The sequence below is a fragment of the Taurulus bubalis genome, assembly GCF_910589615.1.
Source record: "Taurulus bubalis genome assembly, chromosome: 13".
Classification (NCBI taxonomy): domain Eukaryota; kingdom Metazoa; phylum Chordata; class Actinopteri; order Perciformes; family Cottidae; genus Taurulus; species Taurulus bubalis.
Window position 1 is genome coordinate 3,488,851 of NC_136601.1, and position 22,387 is coordinate 3,511,237.

Consider the following 22,387-nt stretch of genomic DNA (forward strand, 5'->3'; position numbering starts at 1 on the left):
TCCCCTTTAAGTAGCTGAATACCTTGAATACTTCTTCTTCCTCTACATATATGTGCTACAATGTCCCTACAATCAACATTCATGTGCTCAACTTTTTTTTTTAAGAGTTGTAGACATGAATGTGTACATCCGGGTCCGTTGTTTTAATGGCAGAGAGTTTCATCGTGTTCATAGAAGATCTTTGATGTTTCGGTACACCGGAATCATAGAGCGACTTTTCTGATACTCTGTAGCTACTAATGGAGGATGGTGCCGCAGAGATCAAGACGGTTTCTTCCTCGGTTTCTTCCTCCGAGGATCCGAGGACACCGAATCAGGAGCTGAAGAAACTTCTGTTCTTCAAGGTCTACAAGAGGAGGTGGTTCGTTCTGCTGGTTCTGTGTCTGTTGAACTGCTCCAACGCCACGGTGAGTGGTTCTGCTGCCCGTACCTGGAGAACCTACACAGTTAGTTTCATGTCTGAGGCTTCAGGTCATCGAGCTGAAGAACGTTCACTTGCTTCAAGAAAATTACGTAAAATAGTTGACGTTAAAAAACACCCCGAACTAATACCTCAGTGATACAAATATACTAATACCTGTATCTTTGTATCATTGTGGTATTAGTATCACTGTGGTACTAGTATATTAGTATCACTATGGTATTAGTATCTTTGTATCACTGTGGTATTAGTATCACTGTGTTACTAGTATTCTTGTATTACTGTAGTATATTTGTATATTAGTATCACTATGGTATTAGTATTACTGTGTTACTAGTATTCTTGTATTACCGAAGTATATTAGTATATTAGTATCACTGTGGTATCAGTATCGCTGTATCACTATGGTATTAGTGTCTTTGTATCACTGTGGTACTAGTATCACTGTGTTACTAGTAGTCTTGTATTACTATTAGTATATTAGTATCACTGTGGTACTGGTATATTTGTATTACTGTAATACCACATACAAAGATACTAGTACCACAGTGAAACAATACTGTGGTATTAGTATATTTGTATCACTGTGGTATTCTTATCTTTGTATTACTGTAATACCACAATGATACAAATATACTAGTACCACAGTGATACTAATATACTAGTACCACAGTGATACTAATATACTAGTACCACAGTGATACTAATATACTAGTACCACAGTGATACTAATATACTAGTACCACAGTGATAATATACTAATACCACAGTAAACATACTGTTACAAGTACACGTTGCATTTTAAACTTAAAGTAAAACTTATTTTTTCTCAAAAGAAACTTCAATAACTAAGGAAAAAAGAAAGAACAAAAAAGTATTCATATAAAATATATTTCAAGTGCCGAAAGTAAAAGTACTTTATTTTACAGAATGGCTCATTTCAGAATAATATATATATATTATTATTATGACTAGATCATAATTAGTTATCCATTCATGTGTATGCATCATTAATGTTGCAGCTAAAGGGATTCCTTAATCCAAAATAAAGCATCAGGATTTATGTGTTCATTTATATTTTGTGTTCATGAACTAATCCATAAAGTAAATAAAGATAGTAAAAAGTATGATATTGTCTGTGGAGTTTAGGTTAAAAGAAGCATATCATTGAATCACTCTGGTAAAGTACAATAGCTCAGAGTTGTACTTGTACTTGAAAAGAGTTATTAATATCTACACAATCAGGACACACCTGACATTAATCCAAACGGGCATCATAAGAAACGGGTTTGTGCACAAACCTATTTTTACCACATTTTCCATTGTCATTGAGCAGCAGAGTTCCCGTCTCCGCCCTGCAGACTGAGCCTTCTTCACCGATTTGAAATACGCTGTCCAATTCCAAAAGGTGGCATTGAATGCCTCGATTGATTATATCCTGATCAGACATATTCTGATTTAGACTGAATTATTTTGAAGTTATTGTGTGGCTGAGACAAAACATTTTCTTTGTCGTTTTACATTCCTTAACGTGAAGAACTGAAAGTGTGTACTCCGTACTGAGTATCGTATCGTCACCAGTACCGATACTCAGCCCCACCTTCTCTGAGAATTCATTTAATAAGTGACCTCCTGAATCCGTGATAACTTTTTTAAACCATTTGTGTCAATCTTTTATCATTTCCTTCTCTTTTTTTAGTAGTGGCACACAATACATGTCACTGTAACGGAGATACGGATCATAATAATAAGCAACTTATCAGTCTAGCTCTATGATAGAATTATATGTGTGCGTTTTTAGACTTGGGGCCTTTTCTCAATTGATATTTGCAAAAAGGTCGACAGTGATGCAGTCTTACTTTTAAATAAACGTGTTTCTGTTCATCTGAATTGAAGTAATGTGTCGCAGTTTCAGTACAATATGAAACTCCACTATTGGAAACAGGAGAAGTGGCGGTTTGTAGCAGCTCACTCGTTGTCGACAGGAAACAGAAAAGCCTGTCGAGGAAAAAAAGCGGCCCGCGTGAACATTTAAAATCCAAAGCAGTTTGGAGGAGACAGGACGGCCTTGTGCGGTCAGGTGACCAGCGGACCAGCTGACCAGCTGCATGAGTGAGGGGGTTCCTTCATTGTCCAGCAGACGGAGAGTCGAGCTGCTGCCTTTGTGGCCTCGGCTTTAGTTCACAGCTCTGATTCATCCAGTCTCTGTGTCCTACATGCTGCATTTTGCCCTTCATAATGCTGCATTTTATCCTTATAATGCTGCATTTACCCTTCATAATGCTGTATTTACCCTTATAATGCTGCATTTTACCCTTATAATACTGCATGTACCCTTATAATGCTGCATTTACTCTTCATGATGCTGCATTTTACCCTTATAATACTGCATTTACCCTTCATAATGCTGCATGTACCCTTTATAATACTGCATTTACCCTTCATAATGCTGCATCTACCCTTTATAATACTGCATTTACCCTTCATAATCCTGCATTTACCCTTATAATGCTGCATTTACCCTTCATAATGCTGCATTTACCCTTATAATGCTGCATTTTACTCTTCATAATGCTGCATTTTACCCTTATAATACTGTATTTACACTTATAATGCTGCATTTACCCTTCATAATGCTGCATTTACCCTTATAATGCTGCATTTACCCTTTATAATGCTGTATTTACCCTTATAATACTTCATGTACCCTTATAATGCTGCATTTACCCTTCATAATGCTGCATTTTACCCTTATAATACTGCATTTACACTTATAATGCTGCATTTACCCTTATAATGCTGCATTTTACCCTTCATGATGCTAGTTTGAATGTGCATGATGAACAGATTCCTGTGAAGCAGTAAACAATAAAACATATTCAGGTTTCTAGAAGCTTGTTCTTTATTTAAAATAAAGTCTCAGTTTTAAGTCAGCTTTGGATTAAATTATTATGGACACAAGGATGAACCGCTGCCAAAGAGATCCTTTAATAATCATGCACATATTGACAATAACAAAAGAACAGAAAGGAGAAGTCACACACCCAGTTCTGCAGGCACTGACCAAGCACTCCTGGTTCTCTCCTGCAGAACGGTCACTGGGTGAACTGGTTTCTCCTCCCAGAGAACCAGTCTGACCTTTAAGAGATACGGTGACGTACGTGTCCGACATCCAGAGATGTGTCGTCATAATTGAGGTGGAATTTGAGTGCCATGATGCAAAAACACGCTGTCGTTTCAGAAATCGTACTTAAATAAAAGCCCGAGACAAAGAGACGTGTTACGCTTGTGCCAAGTCTGCTTCAGCGGAGTCACATGAGTCTCTCTCTCTCTCTCTCTCTCTCTCTCTCTCTCTCTCTCTCTCTCTCTCTCTCTCTCTCATTTCCCCTTTGTGTCCAGGTCACATGACCGCAGCACGATACGTCTGATTGCTGATGGGCAGCTTTACATGTTTTATTGTGACCACTAAGAAGATGAAACCAGGACTGTGGTTGATGTGTTTTGATGAGTGTTATTTAAGAGATGACGTTGTGTCTGATCAGTTCCTACATGTATATCATCTCATGTTAACAATCTTGTCGGCACACTTTTAAAACTATATAACTACATGAATAAGTAAAACAGTTGATATATCTGAGATGACATTTTATGTAATTAAAACAGTAAAACACCACTCGTATAAAGGATTAATAACAGATACATGTATTTATGTATTACAGTTATATTTGAAGCACAGCCTCTAGGCATATTTTACCCTTTGATTTTCTTCTTTTAAAAAGCTTTATCATACATTTCCTATTTTTTAAATATCTATATAAATACTCAGCATCAATTATACAATGGAACTGTAATTCCTATAATAAGGAGCTTCTAGATTAAGCTTTTTGCAGGATATTGATTATAAAACATTGGTGTATCCAGACAGAATGTAAAAGTCATCATCCTCATTCGTTATAGAAAATTGCCATCATGTATTCATATCTCTGGCTTTAAGAACTGACCTCCCTGTGTGTCTCCCCCAGTTATGGCTGACCTTCGCCCCAGTAGCGGACCAGTCGGCCAAGTTCCTGGCGGTGAGCCTGGAGCAGGTCAACTGGTTGTCGCTGGTCTACATGGTGGTGGCCATCCCGCTCAGCTTCCTCACCACGTGGATGCTGGACGTCCTCGGGCTGCGGACCACGGTATGAAGGTTTAAGTTTCTATATATATATTTATATCTGTCACTTTTCTAAATCCACACGAAGCACTCATCGCATCGACATAAACAAGATCCACGGCACAGAACTTGTTTAAAAAAAGAATATACGTCACTTTTGAAGCTGGTTTGCTAAAACATCACGAGCAAAAGCCAGGATTTGAGTTTCATGGCTTCATGCCAAATGAATGAAAAGCACCAAAAGGCCAAATATCCTCCTAATTTCCTAAATGACGTGTAGCTGATGTTTCTGAACGTTTCCTTCCCTTCACTTGTTCATTTAGATGACACTCTGCTGTTACTATGGACATGTGAAGTAACCACAGACATCATCTTGGTCTCACAGCGCTGCAAAGTGAATATGCGTACATATTATGCACAAACATTTTAATATACTTTTTGGCATTGAAAAAGTTTTAATTGGTATTAAAAGTTTTTTTTGGAGCATTTAAATGTATTTTTCTTTTGGCATTAAAATATATTTTTTTGCATTAAACTCTTTTTTTTTGGCAATCAAATATTATTATTTTTGCATTACAATTTATTTATTTTGAGGATAATTTTCATCTGCGGTCCCTGGCCAGATTTTTTTATGGCAGCCTAAAATTAAAAAAATTCCAATAACATAATGCAACTAAGATTCATGGATAGACAGACGGTAACGTATCGACAAAACTAATTTGCATCGAAGCAAAATACAAGTGTGCCTATAAGCACATATAACACACATAACGTACATCAACACTAAACCAGACAAAGACACACATCCACCAATAAGCAGGCAGGCATGTTTGAATGAGTTGTACGTTTCTTTTGTGTGTGTGCGTGATGGAAGAGCATTGCACGAGTTTGGCACATATTGAACACGCATAACGACTTGACCGTCTTGCCTCTGCAGATGATTCTGGCGGCGTGGATTAACATGTCCGGCGCCCTGCTGCGCTTCACCGGGACGTCCCTGTACCTGCAGGGCGTGGCGGGCAGGTACGCGGTGGTGATGCTGGGTCAGACCCTCGGGGCCGTGGCTCAGCCGCTCATCATCTTCGCCCCCACCAAGATGGCGGCTCGCTGGTTCCCCGACCACCAGCGCGCCACCGCCAACATGATCGCCTCCATGTGTGAGTGACATGAAACACCTTTACTTTATTTATTTATTTATTTTAGCTTCTCGGGATCTTTTTATGCCCTGAGACTCATTTTGATTGTCTGGCATCTATTTGATCTGGAAATAACATTTCTTAAATATCTAGTTGAAAAGTATAAAGTGACTGAAGATGGTAGTACCTTTGTATCACTGTGGTAGTAGTATATTAGTATCACTGTGGTATTAGCATATTAGTATCACTGTGGTATTAGCATATTAGTATCACTGTGGTACTAGCATATTAGTATCACTGTGGTATTAATATATTAGTATCACTGTGGTATTAGTATATTAGTATCACTGTGGTACTAGCATATTAGTATCACTGTGGTATTAATATATTAGTATCACTGTGGTACTAGCATATTAGTATCACTGTGGTATTAGTATATTAGTATCACTGTGGTATTAGCATATTAGTATCACTGTGGTACTAGTATCACTGTGGTATTAGTATATTAGTATCACTGTGGTATTAGTATATTAGTATCACTGTGGTATTAGCATATTAGTATCACTGTGGTATTAGTATATTAGTATCACTGTGGTACTAGTATCACTGTGGTATTAGTATATTAGTATCACTGTGGTATTAGTATATTAGTATCACTGTGGTACTAGTATATTAGTATCACTGTGGTATTAGTATATTAGTATCACTGTGGTATTAGTATATTAGTATCACTGTGGTATTAGTATATTAGTATCACTGTGGTATTAGTATATTAGTATCACTGTGGTATTAGTATATTAGTATCACTGTGGTACTAGTATATTAGTATCACTGTGGTATTAGTATATTAGTATCACTGTGGTATTAGTATATTAGTATCACTGTGGTATTAGTATATTAGTATCACTGTGGTATTAGTATATTAGTATCACTGTGGTACTAGTATATTAGTATCACTGTGGTACTAGTATATTAGTATCACTGTGGTATTAGTATATTAGTATCACTGTGGTACTAGTATATTAGTATCACTGTGGTACTAGTATATTAGTATCACTGTGGTACTAGTATATTAGTATCACTGTGGTACTAGTATATTAGTATCACTGTGGTATTAGTATATTAGTATCACTGTGGTACTAGTATATTAGTATCACTGTGGTATTAGTATATTAGTATCACTGTGGTACTAGTATATTAGTATCACTGTGGTATTAGTATATGTGCATCACTGTAATACCACAGTGATACAAAGATACTAATACCACAGTAAAAAATACTGTTACAAGTAAACTTTGCATTTTAAACTTAAACAAACTTGAATAACTAAAGAAAGAAAGAAAGAAAAAAGTATTCATATAAAAATATATATAAGTGCTGAAAGTAAAATGACTTATTATGCAGATGCTCATTTCAGAATAATATATTATGATTATTATGATTTTGACTAGATCATAATTAGTTATTCATTCATGTATATGCATCACTAATGTTGCAGGTAAGGGGATTAATTAATTAATACTTAAAGTACAAAAGATTGAAGATGGTGAAATACCTGTTTTTGTGACACGTCTCTTATCAGACGTTCCTTTTATGACATGATGCATTCTGCTGGTGGGATTATGACAGCAGCTTGTGAATGTTGGTAAAATGGGTCTAAATAGTAGAAATACAAGAGAGACACACTCTCACACACACACACACACACACACACTCGATCAATCAATTAGTTTTACGTGTCACTGTCACACTTTTTAATATGAGAAATATCCTGAAGATACAGCTTTCATAATACCAACACTTTAAGACAAGTGAAACAGGGAACAGGGTTGGTTCTGAAAAGCAGAATAACCCGAGCTCCACTTCTCCTTTCCCCCCTCAGCCAACCCCATGGGCGTCCTGCTCGCCAGCATCCTGTCTCCCTTGGTCGTTCAAACTCCGGGGGGTTTACCCAACCTGGTGAGCCGAGTCTTTTATCCTCTTTGTAGCTCACTGTGTGGGTTTCATCTGAGAGCTTTTCTGGAGACCAACCCAGAGAGAAGGTTGGACTCTAGCTACGTGTTTAATGGATGTGCAAATAGAGCAGTTTAAATGTCCCTGCATTGGGTCTTTTGGGTCTTTTGGGGCAAAACTGTCACAAAAAAAGACTGCAGCTGCTAATTCATAAAACGTCAGCAGCTGAGCTGAGTGTCTCTGTGGCGCCTCACCTGCTAATGATGATGAAGCGTATTCCAGGCGCTAGCCTCCATTAATCACTCGTTCTGCGTTCCTTCCCTCTCAGCTGCTCGTCTACGCCGTGCCGGCGTGCGTCATCTGTTTCGTAACGACCATCGGGATCCGCAGCAGCTCGCCGCCCACGCCGCCGTCGGCCAGCGCCGAGTCCTCCAGCTCCGAGCCGTTCCTGCAGGGGATGAAACTGGTGAGCACGCGGGGAGGGGGGAGGAGTCAGGACCAGACGGGGAGCGGGGAGGAGTCAGGACCAGACGGGGAGGGGGGAGGAGTCAGAAACAGACGGGGAGAGGGGAGGAGTCAGGACCAGACGGGGAGGGGGGAGGAGTCAGAACCAGACGGGGAGAGGGGAGGAGTCAGGACCAGACGGGGAGGGGGGAGGAGTCAGGACCAGACGGGGAGGGGGGAGGAGTCAGGACCAGACGGGGAGGGGGGAGGAATCAGAACCAGACGGGGAGGGGGGAGGAGTCAGAACCAGACGGGGAGGTGGGAGGGGGGAGGATTCAGGACCAGACGGGGAGGGGGGAGGAGTCAGGACAAGACGGGGAGGGGGGAGGAGTCAGGACCAGACAGGGAGGGGGAGGAGTCAGGACCAGACAGGGAGGGGGAGGAGTCAGGACCAGACGGGGAGGGGGGAGGAGTCAGGACCAGACGGGGAGGGGGGAGGAGTCAGAACTAGACGGGGAGGGGGAGGAGTCAGGACCAGACGAGGAGTCAGGACCAGACGGGGAGGGGGAGGAGTCAGGACCAGACGAGGAGTCAGGACCAGATGGGGAGGGGGGAAGAGTCAGAACCAGACGGGGAGGGGGGAGGAGTCAAGACCAGACGGGGAGGCGGGAGGAGTCAGAACCAGACCCAGACCTGCATGAGGCGGGTTTTAATGAAACATCCGTCACTTTACAGAATAACTGGATTCACTTGTGATTAAACACAGAAACACGTCATGACCTCAACCACACACAACTCTTATTGGTTCAGGAAAAGTCGAGTGAGTACTCAGTCTAGTCCTGGTCCTCTATAGACCTCAGTCTAGTCCTGGTCCTCTATAGACCTCAGTCTAGTCCTGGTCCTCTATAGACCTCAGTGTAGTCCTGGTCCTCTATAGACCTCAGTCTAGTCCTGGTCCTCTATAGACCTCAGTCTAGTCCTGGTCCTCTATAGACCTCAGTCTAGTCCTGGTCCTCTATAGGCCTCATGTAGTCCTGGTCCTCTGTAGACCTCAGTCTAGTCCTGGTCCTCTGTAGACCTCAGTGTAGTCCTGGTCCTCTGTAGACCTCAGTCTAGTCCTGGTCCTCTATAGACCTCAGTCTAGTCCTGGTCCTCTATAGACCTCATGTAGTCCTGGTCCTCTATAGACCTCAGTATAGTCCTGGTCCTCTATAGACCTCAGTCTAGTCCTGGTCCTCTGTAGACCTCATGTAGTCCTGGTCCTCTATAGACCTCATGTAGTCCTGGTCCTCTATAGACCTCAGTGTAGTCCTGGTCCTCTATAGACCTCAGTCTAGTCCTGGTCCTCTATAGACCTCATGTAGTCCTGGTCCTCTATAGACTTCAGTCTAGTCCTGGTCCTCTATAGACCTCAGTGTAGTCCTGGTCCTCTACAGACCTCAGTGTAGTCCTGGTCCTCTACAGACCTCATATAGTCCTGGTCCTCTACAGACCTCAGTGTAGTCCTGATCCTCTACAGACCTCATATAGTCCTGGTCCTCTACAGACCTCAGTGTAGTCCTGGTCCTCTACAGACCTCAGTGTAGTCCTGGTCCTCTACAGACATCATATAGTCCTGGTCCTCTATAGACCTCAGTGTAGTCCTGGTCCCCTGTAGACCTCCATCAGTAACCAGACCACCAGAGAGAAGATGGTCTGGTTCTAGAGAGTTCTTCTTAAAGCTCCTCATCGGAGCCACCGGGTCGGATTCTGGTGAAACCAGATGACATCATGCAGGTTCACCAGAACCAACAGCACCGCCTCTTCCTCCTCCTCTTCCTCCTGAGACCCAGGACGTATTGCTGGAGGGAGGGGAGGCACGGGGAGAACCAGAACCAGGACTGAGAGGTGCTGCAGTAAAACGAGAGGTTTTCTAAAGGGAACCTGGTGCAGAAACATTACCGCTTTAGTCCACAGGGGGGTGCCAAATCCAACACAACATGAAAGTGAAAAGTAACTGAGGGAAAGTTAACAATGTCAACAAGGCTTTGCAGGAAGAAACGAGGTGATGGTTTGTCTCTGACTAAAATGTTAAACATGCTCTAATGACTAAAACTTAAATAGTTACACTTTTCTTTGACTAAAATGCCCAACAAAATACTCAACAAAGCCTTGAGACCTTTTCTCTTTCTCCCTCCCGCCTCGATTCTCTTACCAGTCTAATCAAAGTGAACCGCGCCTCACAAAACCAATCCTCTTGTCCGCTTCCTCTGCAGCTGCTGACGAACAGAGCCTACCTCGTGCTGCTGCTGTGCTTCGGGTCGGGCATCGCGGTGTTCACCTGCTTCTCCACGCTGCTGGAGCAGATCCTGTGCGTGCAAGGCTACACCAACGTAAGTGCTAAATACATTGATTGTTTACTTTATACATGCATAAATATATGTATTTACTTGCCGCCCTTTATCGCCTCATCGCCGCAGACCTTCGCCGGCGTCTGCGGCGCCCTCTTCATCGTGTTCGGCGTCGTGGGCGCCGCCCTTCTCGGCGTCTTCGTCGACAAGACCAAGAAGTTCACCGAAGCCACGAAGGTCAACTTCAGCTTCACCGCGCTGGTGTGCATCGCCTTCTCAGTGGTGAGCGCGGGAGATCACATCTTAATTTAAGATTAAGGAGAGAATGCCGGGGGCAAGATATCCACTCATTTACTCTGGACAGTTATGTTTAATAGTAAGAAGGTTTTATTTCAGGTTCATCTTAGTTTTAAGTTACTTTGCACTGTCACATTCCTCTCAGAACATGCATTGACCTTTGACCCTCTGCTATGAATATTAGTACATTTACGTGGAAGTTATTGGGCAGTAAAGGTACACAGAGATACCCCTTATCATTTGATTTCATAATTGATGTTTCCTCTTCCTCCTCTCAGGTTTCTCAGCTGCGGAACCAGAAAGCCGCCGTGGCCGTCGTCTGCTCCCTCTTTGGCTTCTTCGGGTTCTCCATCTACCCGGTGGCCATGGAGCTGTCGGTGGAGTGTTCCTATCCCGTTGGGGAAGCGACGTCAGCCGGACTCGTCTTCGTGTCGGGGTAAAAAAAAAACACACAACAACCAGGATACAGTATTTTTAGGTTTCCCTGACGTCCTCTATGAACTCTCAGTGTGATCCATACTCATCGTGGCCGTCTGAATGCGCTCTCCTGCAGACAGGTTCAGTCCGTCCTCTACATCGTCGTCCTTCAGGCTCTCACCACGCGCCTCGCCGACTCTCCGCTGTCCACCTGCGGGGACGCCGTCCTGAGCTGGAAGGGTAGGTCACGTGACCTCGGTGCGCTGCGTCATGTATGAACTCAGTCATCACGCGGCACCCGGTCGCTCTTACATCTGCTGAGCAAAGCATTGTGGGTCAGAAGGGCCAGAAAAAGGATGCCAGCTCGATGTAGTAGAACATCCTGGTGTATGAAGGTAGATGTGTGTCTTTATTACGCAAATGTCTCGTTTGTAAGTAAATTATTTGTTAGTTTTAGTAACTGGAATGTTTGGCTGTAAATCAGAAATCTTTGCCTAAAAAATATATATATTTGCTCTCCAAAAGAAAATCGTTGCTCTCAAAAAATTTAAAATTGCTCAAAAAAAAAAAACGTTGCTCTCAAAAAATCAAAACGTAATAAATAAGTATTTTTTTGATTTGTTCAGATTTAAAGCGATGCCGTCTGGGCATTAAAATTCAGGGAGCAGAAACTGAAAGTCTGGCCGTGATATTAAAATGTGTTTTAGTAATTGTTGCACCGGCGTTGTAAATGTTTTTAGATTTTTTTTAATTTAACCTGTTTCATCCTCATCCATTTCAACGCAACGGTATCAAAAACAAGACGCTCTTCCCATATTCATTCTTTAATAAATACATTTAATATCTTCCAACACTCTCGTACAGTCTGTGAGATGTAACTCATTTATAGCAACAATAAGAACAATAGATATGTATTGCAGGTGTGCATGTGTGTTTAAATAAAATAAAACCACATTCCCACTGATGGAGTTCCTCTATTTCCCCGTTATCTGATGCTGCTGTATTATTAACATGGATATTATTGACCTGGATATAATTGACCTGGATCCCTCCTCCCTCAGTGCCGATGATGGTGATGGCCGGGCTGTGCACCTTCTTCACCTGCGGCTTCGTGATCTTCTTCAAAACGCGATACCGGCGGCTGGAGGCCGAGGAGCAGGCGGTGTACGGGACCAAACAAAGAGACGCCTCGCCGGACCCCAAGGACGCGCCGGCCGTGGAGACGTGAGACCAGAGACAGAGGGCATTATGGGTCGGCTCACACCTGCAGTTTGATTGCTGTGGTACAAAGTAGAAAAGGAAGTTTTTATTGGCGACCTCATATTTTTAATGGACATTCCTCTTTTTTGCACGACGTTGAGTTACAATAACAGATTCATTCTGTCAATGAAAACCTCAGAATGTTACAGAGGTCCTGCATCTATAAACGATGATTTTATTTACATATTTGATACTAAGAAAGGAAGTTTCTTGAAACGATTGCTTCTCTAAATATTCCAGTTAGCTGGAAAGTAGTTCTCACACTGATCATGTCTTTAGGGTTTTTGATTGTATTAATAGGAAAACGAAAGCAAACTGAAACATTCTCACTTGTAGATCCTTGGAAACGTTCCCTCGATCCGCCGACTCCACTTCTTCCGAGCTGCCCTCGAACGCACCGCCGGCCTCGTAGCTGCGTTGCGTTCAGGTGCAGAGAGGAACGGTGGACTCTGTATCGCCTCTCGAGGACGGACCAACAAAAACCTGACGTTTACGTTCTGGATCCTCGGACTCAAGAAGGATCTGAAGCCACTCGATGCTTCGTCACATTTGTGTTGTACTCGAACCTCAATGAAAGCTGGTGACAACTGTTTTAATGAGCACAAACCAAAACAGAAAGCCATTGTTTTTTATTGAGAAGAAAAACAAGTCTTCATTACAGCTTTTAACTACTTATTAATGACCTACATGTATATACAAATCTTCTAGTTTAAGGACGTGGAAGCCTTCAGGCTTCAGAGACGGTGGTGGATTTTGTGCAATAAAAGGAACAAATAGTTCTGATTCCCGTATGCGGTCGATGTTTATCACTGGACTGTTTTATTCTCCAAAGAGGTTAGGGTGATGTTTGCTGACAGATTGAGGAGAACTTGAATGATGTAAACTGGAGCTGGAGGACGAGAGTTCGGCTCCAGTGTTTTCATTTTAAAGAAACCATGTGTAAATACGACCACGTTTCCTGTTTTTAATACTTTAAAATGACAATAAAATGTCACCTCAAAGGTTCATTTTCTAGTCTACTTCTCATCATTGGGAGGACGAGGTGAAGAGGAATTTTCCTCGAAAATTGCGTACCCAAACTAAAAAGGGTGCATCTCTGCAACCACTAGAGCTATTTGAATAATGTGTGTGTTATAATAAAAAGGTACACATGTGAGATGTTGTTCAGATGTGTAAATATCAGTATTTATGTTACTGGTTCAGAGTAAATGAAGATGACACAGAAAAAAATGAAAAGGTTTTAGGTCCGCCGATAAAAAAAAAAAAAAATCACTTTCAGGATGATTATTTCTTTGAAATGATGCAGCTGTAAGGTCCAACTCTAACCCAAATCATAACACAATATGTGAACATTCACTAACCCAAATCATAGCTCAATATGTGAACATTCTCTAACCCAAATCATAGCTCAATATGTGAACATTCACTAACCCAAATCATAGCTCAATGTGAACATTCTCTAACCCAAATCATAGCTCAATATGTGAACATTCTCTAACCCAAATCATAGCTCAATATGTGAACATTCACTAACCCAAATCATAGCTCAATGTGAACATTCTCTAACCCAAATCATAGCTCAATATGTGAACATTCTCTAACCCAAATCATAGCTCAATATGTGAACATTCTCTAACCCAAATCATAACTCAATATGTGAACATTCTCTAACCCAAATCATAGCTCAATATGTGAACATTCTCTAACCCAAATCATAACTCAATATGTGAACATTCACTAACCCAAATCATAGCTCAATATGTGAACATTCTCTAACCCAAATCATAGCTCAATATGTGAACATTCACTAACCCAAATCATAGCTCAATGTGAACATTCTCTAACCCAAATCATAGCTCAATATGTGAACATTCTCTAACCCAAATCATAGCTCAATATGTGAACATTCTCTCTGCAAAGGTTGACTTTGATAAAGTGAAGCAGAACTAAGTTAGAGAGGGTTTAGAACAGAGAACATTCGGTTGGGAACCTCTGAGTTTACCAGGATCCTGTGTTCTTAATACGTATTTAATAACAGAAAAGGGCAGAAAAAGAAGAGACGCAAACAAGCAGGTGGATAAAGACTCTGGAGAGTTTTTAATTATTTCCAATTCCACATAAAACAAATATAAAAAGAAAAAGGTAGAGCGCTCTCTAGATTCAGGATTGAGCCGAGCTGAAGCCCCGCCTCCCAATGTCATCATTCCTCCAGCTACGTCTGGACAGTTAAAAAAAAAAGACCCATTCATAACAATACGAGCAGGGTGTAAAAATGAACAGAATGAGGAAAAAAAAAAAAAGGGGAAAAAACACGACAGCAAATGAATGGAGGTCTCGTCAACGGTTTGAATTCCTACTTTTGAAAGTCGTAACGAACGGCACCGAACACACGAAGAAAAACAGAACCGAAATGAGGATATTCTTGATGCAAGAGCTGGTAGTTTCTAATGTGTAGGTTTAGCACAGGCACTGAACACAAGCACACATTTCATCCAATTGCATGTGCCAGTGTGTGTGTGTGTGTGTGTGTGTGTGTGTCTCAGAGCTGGAGGGCACAGAACTGCTGGTACACGGCCAGGATGTGAGGGTCGAGCTCTGCGGTGAACAGAAGGTTCTCCAGGGTTCCCATGTACTGCTGGATGGTCACGTGGTGCTGCGGAGACGAGGAGACGCGCCAGAGGTCAGCGAGAGGGAACGCGTTACTGCAGCGTGTGTGTGTGTGTGTGTGTGTGTGTGTTTTTACCATGAGAAAGACCTGCTGCAGCCGCTCGATGCAGTTCTTGTACCAGGGCGTGCTGATGTCCACGCTGCCCGTCTCACAGCGAACCAGATGCTCCGTCAACAACATGATGAAACGCTGAGGGGGAAAAGAGAGGCTACATGTAAAAGAACGGCACACACACGGATGTTAAAGCTTCATCTTATTAGCCGGAATTATAAAGCGGGGTTCATACACATGTTGACCATGACTTTAAACCAAATTTCCATGAGCAAACATTTCGTGTTATCTGGGTGTAAACAGTAAAAAGTGAGTAAATGTAGTATTTAAACTAACAATGAGAATACAAAGCATACAGTAAACCTTAAATGACTCAAATGAATGAGACAATAGTTTGATTAAAAGAATAAACATTTATATAGATGCCTGTATGTATGCCTGCTTATATTTTGAGTCTTTCTTTTAAAAGCATATTCATTATTTCAAACTCAGCGTAAATGAACGTCATGAACACATGAATATAACACATTTACATGACTTTTACTAAACCTTTGGGATTTTTTTTTTTTTTTTTTTTTTTTCAAGGACTTTTCCAGGTTCTGGAAATAACCACTTTAAAATTCCATGATTTTTCCAGGTTTTCCATGACCGTAAGAACCCTGTAAAGTAAGACGTCTAAAGTCCCGTTTCTACGACGGAAATATTACAAAAGATTGAAATTGGAGATCTGGATGCTATCCATGATAATACGGTGCTAAAATCAGAGTGTTTCGTCATTGACGTGGTTCCTTGAAAGAAGGAGAATACACGGCAGGTACCTGGAAGATGACGAGGAAGAGGTTCTTCTGTTCGCTCTGAGCCGACTCCACCTTCTCCTGTAGCCGGTCGATCTGCTCCTCCAGCTGACCCTCCTCATCCTCGCTGTTCTTGTCCATGTCCTCTTCGTCCCCGCTGTCCTTTTGCTGGGCAACAAACCAAACAAGACATGAAGCTTTAAACAAACCAACATTAGTCCATTTTTGAATCGCTAGCGTGCGACGAAGGGTGACGTTACCCTCTTATTCTGCTGTTTCTCCAGCTTGTCCTTGGCCTCCTCCAACTCCTGCTGGATCTTCTGGACGTGTTTGTTCATCTTTCGGATGGTCGAGTGCAGAATCTCCCAAACGAAGAGTCTAGACGAGGGATAAGGGAGACGTTATGGTTTCAGAGGCGGAGAAGAGCGGAGCGTCGGCTTCAACGACCCGGCTCACCTGGTGAACTCGTGAGCCATGTCCTGGGAGAAGAGCCAGTTGGCCACCGCAGCGCAGTCCACGATCTGCGTCCGGATCATCTTGTCCACCAACACCGCGATCATCTGAGAAGACACCAAAACGGTTAAACCGGTCGACTGCCCGCTACGCTAAAATGTTAGCTTCCTGCGCGTGTACCTGCGGGTGATTCCTCCACGCCTCGTACACGACCTTCAGGATGTGCAGCTTCCCTTCGTCGCGCTCCGTCAGCGCCTTCAAGATCTCATGGAACCTGGAGGATCATACTCATGTTAGTGGACAACTAAAAGTATATTTATTTGCACTACTCTGACTACTGTTGTCTCGATTGTCTTTTACGTCTTTTTTATATTTATCTTGTTTATTGTATATGTATACAAGTACGAAGAGAAGTGAAACCGGAGTCAAATTCCATGTATGTGTAAACACACATGGCCAATAAAGCTGATTCTGATTCTAATCTAGATATTTAGGCAGTTTCTTAAACTACATTTTAGCACTATTCATTGTTGTTGTGTTTTTGTGGGAAATCCTACTCATTGTGTCTTTTAATCTAACACATGAGAGGACAAACAGGAAGATCAAAGGATGGAAACATTAAAAAGCCTTTTCGTTTCGGGGCTAAATCGTTAAAAGGATCAAACACGTTCGACCACGCAGAGAAACCACAAAACAACCAAAAGGTAGGAAGACGGGGTAAATGTGGACGGTCTTCCCGGCGGGTAAACTTACTTGCCGAGGGCGCTGAAGGAGTGGCTGAAGGATTTGGCCGCCAGGTGGAGCAGAGTCTGCAGGAACACGTCGATCTTCAGAGGGTTGAAGCTCTCTCCCTCATCTGGAAGGAGACAAAGAGGTTCATTCTCTTCAAGAAACACACAAAAAACACCTGAAATGATTAAATAAAATATAGAGAGAAAACAAACAAACCGTCATCGTCTTCCTGGTTGGGGTTGGGCACGTCTTTGAGAATGGCCAGGATCTCCTCGTTGGACGCCCGGTTCTTTATGGCGTTCCCGACAGTGATGGATGCTGGGTAACCCGGTAACGAAGCTGTGAGGCAGGAGGGACATGGTGTCAGGTAAACACGTCTAAACTTACATCACATGCTTGTGACAGAGAGACCAGTCGGGGGAATACATTTACATAAAATGGTGCGTGTGATTTAAAAAGTGTTCTTACAAGCGCTCTCTTCTCCGTATTTGTAAATAAAGATGTTCTCGGCCGGGATGAGCGCCGAGAAGGTTGCGGGGACGATGTCCACCATCCGCTGATGGTATGAAAGTCTGAAGGGACGCGGAGCAAACGGACGGTGTTAGTTCAAGGAGACGCTTTACAGATTCAAAAAGGAAAGACAATGTATATATCCAAGTACAAATGATGGAACATGCACGATAATCAACTTCTTTAAGAGGAAATACATCAATGTTCTGACTCAACACAGAAAACCGAGGCATTTAAAAACACAAATGTGAAGGGAACATGTGATTAACGCTCCAATACCTCATACTCTTCTCCAGAACCTCTTTGACAAACTTGGGCTTGGGCATCTCCACATCCACGGCCAGGCAGTCAGACCTTTCAGAGAGGACACGTGATCATACGGTCAACTTTAATATCAATAACCAGCTGCTATGAAAGCTCTCTCCGTCCCCCACTCACCAGTCATCCCAGCTCCATCGAAACTGGAAGTTGCTCAAATGATGCGAAAACCAGTTGATTAGTCTGGAAATGGGAAGGGGGAAAAAAAGGGGAACCAGTAAATGAAAAACCACTTCACTCCAGTGAGTTTCTCAGTAAATGAGCCGTTAGATTACCGGTCTATGCAGCTGGTGTTCATGGTCTCCAGTCTCATGTACAGCATCTCCGTGGCCTGAGCCAACTGACAGGCGGGTGTTAAAGAAAAGCTTCTTGTGTTTAAAGCTCCTCACTAAAACCCGTCATCTTATAGAAACAAGCGAGGAAGACATTTGTCTCACTGATGATCCCATGTTCAACCTCTGATATGTGTTTTTCAGAGTTCACACACAAAAAATCTAGCAATAAATGCATTAAGCAGCAGTATACGATGATGCGACATATCATAAAAATCGGGCTCTGAGGTTGAAAGCGGTCGTGAACATGAACCGCGGCGACGCAAAGAATCAAGGATACGACTTGTGGCAGCGACCCCGGCTGCAGTTTGCAGAGCTCGATGAGCAGCGTCGTGTACATCACGTCGATGTGGGGCGCGGCCGGCAGCTGGAAAAGTTCTCCGAAGATCACCTAGAAAAAAAAAAAAAAGGAAAAAAGAGGAAAAAACACGAAACGGATAAATATTTTAAAACCGACCCTTTCGTCTTATTTCTCAGCGTGTAAATCGCTTGTGAAAACCTGCGCACCTCCACGATGTGATAGTTGAGCGGGATCTTGTTTTTCCCCGGATAGCTCAGTAACTGGGCAGCACTGAGAAGGAATACAGAAAACATGTTAGAACCTTTGATTTGATTGGACTTGGCGGACGAGTGATGAAGCTCGTTACCCACCAGGTCTTCCTCTCTTTCCAGTGAGTTTGGATGATGCAGTGCAGGTTCTCTTCGATGACGTATCGCTCCACAGAATGGCTGCCGGGCATAACGGGACCCTGAGCACAAAGCGCACACAAGCTTGTTGCACATTCGGTGACGCGTTGTTCATCTGAAGCAACGACAGGCGGAAGAGAACCGGCGACATATTTATTCTCTTCCAAAAAGCTGCGTGTACCTCGGGGGCGTCGGTGTAGTCGAACATGCGGAAGACGACCCTCGGCATGGGGTACTGGGCGCCGGGCATGTGGCCCGGCGGGGTGAAGGGAGGCAGGTTGTGCTGCAGGGCTTCGCACAGCACGCTGTCGAAGGCGATGTACGGACGGAGGACGTGGCGCTCCTGCCAGCGGTCCTTCTTCAGCTTCTGGATCTGAGCCCAAAGGCAGTCCAGGTACTGCGGAGGGACACGGAGACAAAGTGTTCTCAGAGACAGAGACAGAGACAGAGACAGAGACACACACACACACACACACACACACACACACACACTGCAAGCAAAAGCCTTCAAGTCGTTTGTAACAGGAAAAACAGCCGACAACAACCACTGACTGCGGTTTAATTTTCCTTTTGTGTGTCAGCATCCAATTAGATGGAAATACAGGGAATTGTGTTTTTCAGCCATTTTCTAAATAGATTGACAATGTTTATCTACTTAAGTCGACATGTTAGTTATGTATGTTTTTGTTTCTTACTCTTGTCAATATTGTAATTGCTTTTATTGTTTCTGTTTTTCTCCATGTAAAGTGAATCCGAGAATACAAAATGTTGTATTAGACATTTATTTACATTTATCTACCATTATATTCATATATTCCACTGCTTTTGTGAACCTAAGACCTTTGGTAAACCAATTTCCAGCACAAAAAACAGTTCATCCACATGAGTAAAGTTATGTTTTCACAAGAGATATGAAGAATTTCAAAAATTGAGCTTACATTTTTCAGCTTTATGGCCATATTATCACTTTACACTTGTGTCTTAGGACAATAGTGCCTCAAATTATAGAGCTGAGATTGTTCTGCAATTTTTTATCCAACACATGGGTATGTATCTCATATGCAACAGGCACGTATTATTATTATTATTATTATTATTATTATTATTATTATTATAACAATTAAGGGGATAAATGTAGCTCTTCCGCCCGTCTCTCACCTCCTCTTGTGGGTGGGGCTTCTCTGCTGTCCACACCTGCAGCATTGGGACGTGAGTCTTCGCTCGTCCCCTAGAGAATACAGACGAGTGTGACGTTAATAAAGAGCCGATTGATGAAGGCGACTAAGAGACGAGAGCTGAGACGAAGAGAGCCAAACGTCTCACTTGAGGTAGCCTTCGATCTGGCTGAGAAGCCGGTCCATCTCCACGTCCTTCTTCTCGTAGAGCTCCTTCCCGACCCACGGCAGGCAGGACAGAACCACATACACGAACCAGTCGGACCGGACCTGAGGACGCAAATGTGGCGGCTAACCAAAAAGCCCAGGCGCTTCTCTTTCCAACCGCAATTTCCCATAATAATAATAATAATTAAATGTTTTCCACATTTAAAGTTAGCTGGTGTTTAAGTCAAAGATTGCTCCACGACTGGATTTACAAATTAATAACTGAAGTTAATGAACTCCTTGATTACTGGCGTTTCGTAAACTAAACAGCACGATCACGTACCTGAGGTACATCTTCCTCTTGAGTAACACTGATAAAGTTTTCAAACATGGCCACCATAGAAGGAGCAGCAATCACATGGCAGTTGACCAGGTCAGACAGAAAACGCACCTGCGAAAAGAAGACAAAGTGTTGAATAAATAAATAAAAATAAGACGCAAGAATCAGTTTAGGTGCGGAAAAAAAGAGCCAGTTTTACCAAGTAAACGGCTTCGTTGTACAAGTTGTTTTTCAGCGTCTCCTTGAGCTGTCTGATCATCGCCTCCACAAACTCGCCCCCAAAGTTGTAGTTCCTGGCGTTCAAGAGGCCGACCAACGTCGTGTACACGCTCAGCTTCTCGGGCAGGATGCGGGCGCTGTCGAGAAAACAAAACAACTCGGTGAGGAAAACCACCTGTGAAAAAACAGATTCTTTGAAAACGGAGAAGGTAGAAGAGCTGTGAACTTACACAGAACATAAAATGCGCAGGATTTTGTTTTTGTAGTTCGGAAGGTCGGCCTCCAACACGCCCGCCAGGCCCTCCAAGTTGCTCTCCAGGGACGACGTGCTCTGTGAAGAAAGAAAGAAAATGAAGCAGTTTAGTTTGTTTTATCTGGACTACGGTGCATTGAAGAGCAGCAAACGATCGACGAGCCTTGAGAGATTAAACCACCGGAGTTGCCTCTTTACCTTCTCCCCGACTCGACATATCAGCGACTCCAGGCGGTCTTCGATTTCAATGGGCTCCGAGGTTCTCCTCCTCTTGTGTGCCTGACCTCCTGGAAGGGGGAAATAAATAATCACGAAATGAATATTAATCACAGACTGAGTGGCATTAGAAACACGAGCCGAGAGTGTGACTCAAGGGCACCTTTGATATGGACATCCACATGAACTGTGTATTATGATACACAGCCCAGTTAAAAAAAAAAATGTTTTTACATAAAAGACCGGAGGCAATCTGTCACCATCAGGTTAATCAATTAACCCTGCATCATCAACAAGAAGAAGAGTAACACTCAATTTCTGGAGTATTCATTCAAATTGAGTAGCTGGGGAAGTACTGCTCTTTAACTGGATACATAAAACACAATGCCAGCAATCAAACTGATTATTTTGCTATTCATAATTTATATATAATGCATGAATTTGGGCAACATCAAGTAAAAACAGCAACACCTTGCAGGGTGGCTTTCCCCCCTTTTTACTCCTAAATTGATCAATAAATACACTTATAATCAACATCGTGTCCGTGGATCACATGTAACAGTGTGGAGGACAGAACACAATATAACATATATTATACGTAGTATATAAAAACTGCTCTCGTGTATTTGTGTCACTGTTTAACAGCAGCTAACGATGAAAGAAAAAAACGGAACTACCGTTTACTAGTTAACTGCAAAACCAAATATCAACGGATATTAACCATTTTGTTAACCACAACGAGACGGAAAACCCGTAGCCTCGTCAATTACTATCATCTTTAGCGTGAGATTAACGTCCCCAACGTTAGCTAGCCGTTAGCTCAGTAGCTCGTGATACACATGTAAGGTCCACTAACCCTCATTGTCGCTGTCGCTGTGTCGTCTTCGGGACATTTCTTCTGTTTTTGTTGTCGTAACACTCCGCTTGATTCGACGAGGAAAAAGGAAATTAAACTAAAAACCCAGTAAGTCGTCAGAAGAAGCTTCTAGATCATACAGCCTGGCCGCTGCTCGTAGTGCTGAAAAAAAAACAACAGCGGTCGGATTCAAGTGGTGCACAACCGGGGCAGCCGGAAGTT

General features: G+C 42.6%; 2 protein-coding genes across 2 annotated transcripts; one reads left to right on the forward strand and one right to left on the reverse strand.

Moving 5' to 3' along the window:
• Positions 1 to 239: 239 nt before the first annotated feature.
• slc49a3 (solute carrier family 49 member 3) lies at positions 240 to 12,957 on the forward strand (the record flags this gene model as incomplete). Its single annotated transcript, XM_079229172.1, has 11 exons — positions 240 to 407; positions 4,444 to 4,602; positions 5,515 to 5,734; positions 7,596 to 7,672; positions 7,995 to 8,132; positions 10,366 to 10,482; positions 10,570 to 10,722; positions 11,016 to 11,173; positions 11,291 to 11,394; positions 12,216 to 12,378; positions 12,751 to 12,957. The coding sequence occupies 11 exons, from the start codon at positions 240 to 242 to the stop codon at positions 12,824 to 12,826; spliced, it is 1,533 nt and encodes a 510-aa protein (XP_079085298.1). The 3' UTR covers positions 12,827 to 12,957.
• A 1,587-nt stretch (positions 12,958 to 14,544) lies between these two features.
• ncbp1 (nuclear cap binding protein subunit 1) lies at positions 14,545 to 22,301 on the reverse strand. The gene is made up of 23 exons (XM_079228909.1): positions 22,166 to 22,301; positions 21,292 to 21,380; positions 21,071 to 21,171; positions 20,821 to 20,977; positions 20,625 to 20,732; positions 20,283 to 20,404; positions 20,118 to 20,187; positions 19,141 to 19,356; positions 18,924 to 19,021; positions 18,780 to 18,843; positions 18,553 to 18,663; positions 18,216 to 18,280; positions 18,061 to 18,123; positions 17,902 to 17,976; positions 17,581 to 17,684; positions 17,329 to 17,451; positions 17,134 to 17,236; positions 16,561 to 16,654; positions 16,384 to 16,487; positions 16,188 to 16,305; positions 15,952 to 16,095; positions 15,158 to 15,271; positions 14,545 to 15,067 (listed from the first exon to the last, which is right to left on the reverse strand). Exons 1-23 carry the CDS (start codon positions 22,200 to 22,202, stop codon positions 14,954 to 14,956), a joined length of 2,394 nt encoding a protein of 797 aa, XP_079085035.1. The 5' UTR covers positions 22,203 to 22,301; the 3' UTR covers positions 14,545 to 14,953.
• Positions 22,302 to 22,387: the final 86 nt, after the last annotated feature.